This window comes from Leptonychotes weddellii, unplaced genomic scaffold, assembly GCF_054177405.1.
Source record: "Leptonychotes weddellii isolate Sample4059 unplaced genomic scaffold, ASM5417740v2 HiC_scaffold_36171, whole genome shotgun sequence".
NCBI lineage: Eukaryota > Metazoa > Chordata > Mammalia > Carnivora > Phocidae > Leptonychotes > Leptonychotes weddellii.
This window is the reverse complement of record NW_027963379.1, coordinates 1-1,165: the sequence shown is the minus strand read 5'-3', so window position 1 is coordinate 1,165 and position 1,165 is coordinate 1. Positions and strand designations below refer to the sequence as shown.

Genomic DNA, 1,165 nt, shown 5'->3' with positions numbered 1-1,165 from the left:
TGGCAATGAACACTTGCTACAAACCTTCAGCTACTTTCCCTATCCCAGTCTAGCAGACATTGCCCTTCTCTGCTTACGCTATGGGCTGCAGATGGAGAAAGTCAAGACTTGGTTCATGGCCCAGCGCCTCCGCTGTGGCATTAGCTGGTCATCTGAAGAAATAGAAGAGACTCGAGCCCGAGTGGTCTACCATCGGGACCAGCTCCATTTCAAATCCCTTCTCTCTTTTACTCATCATGCAGGGCGGCCCCCAGAGGAGGTGCCTCCTTCTCCGATGCCACCTCCAGAACAAGTGGGTCTTGGAATAGTGCCCCTGACTCTTAGTGAGCCCACCCAGATGAAAGGATTGAAGGTGGAGCCTGAGGAGTCCTCAGAGCTGCTGAGTCACCAGAAAGCAAAGGAACCCCTGATGGCACCTGGCAGTGGGACATTCCCCCACCAATCCGATTATTGGCAGAATCTTCAAAGCAGTGGCTTCTCTAAGGAGCAGGCAGGCAGGGGTCCCAACCAGTCACATGGCCTAGGTTCTGCTTCATGGAATCACTCCACAGCTGTCCACCAGCCACATGCTCGGGATAAGCCCCCACCAGTCTCACTACTTGCTAGTAGTTGTAAGCAGGAGTCAGCATCTAATATGACTCCTCCTTCTCCCTCTACCTCTTCTTCCACTTTCCCGGGACTGGCTAACGGAGCTACTGCCACCTCTAAACCCCTCCAGTCACTGGGCTGTATCTCACAGCCGCTGTCACCCAATGAACAGGCACTGCCCCCACATCTGGAGCCAGCCTGGCCCCAAGGGCTAAGACATAACTCAGTATCAGGTAGGGTTGGCCCTGCAGAGTACCTTTCCCCAGATATGCAACGCCAGCGAAAGACCAAGCGCAAAACCAAAGAGCAGCTGGCTATCCTCAAATCTTTTTTTTTACAGTGCCAATGGGCACGGCGTGAGGATTACCATAAATTAGAACAGATCACTGGCTTACCTCGACCTGAGATCATTCAGTGGTTTGGTGACACACGCTATGCCTTGAAGCATGGGCAACTAAAATGGTTTCGGGACAATGCAGTACCTGGTGCCCCTAGTTTCCAGGACCCAGCAATTCCCACACCCCCACCTTCAACCCGCTCCTTGAGTGAATGGGCTGAGACACCACCTCTGCCGAAC

The 1,165-nt window shown here is 53.3% G+C and overlaps 1 protein-coding gene across 1 annotated transcript; it reads left to right on the top strand.

Moving 5' to 3' along the window:
* Window positions 1-4: 4 nt before the first annotated feature.
* Window positions 5-1,162, top strand: HOMEZ (homeobox and leucine zipper encoding; the record flags this gene model as incomplete). Its single annotated transcript, XM_081810748.1, has 1 exon — window positions 5-1,162. A coding segment is annotated over one exon (1,158 nt), but the record flags the coding sequence as incomplete, so codon positions are not given.
* Between the last annotated feature and the right edge of the window lie 3 nt (window positions 1,163-1,165).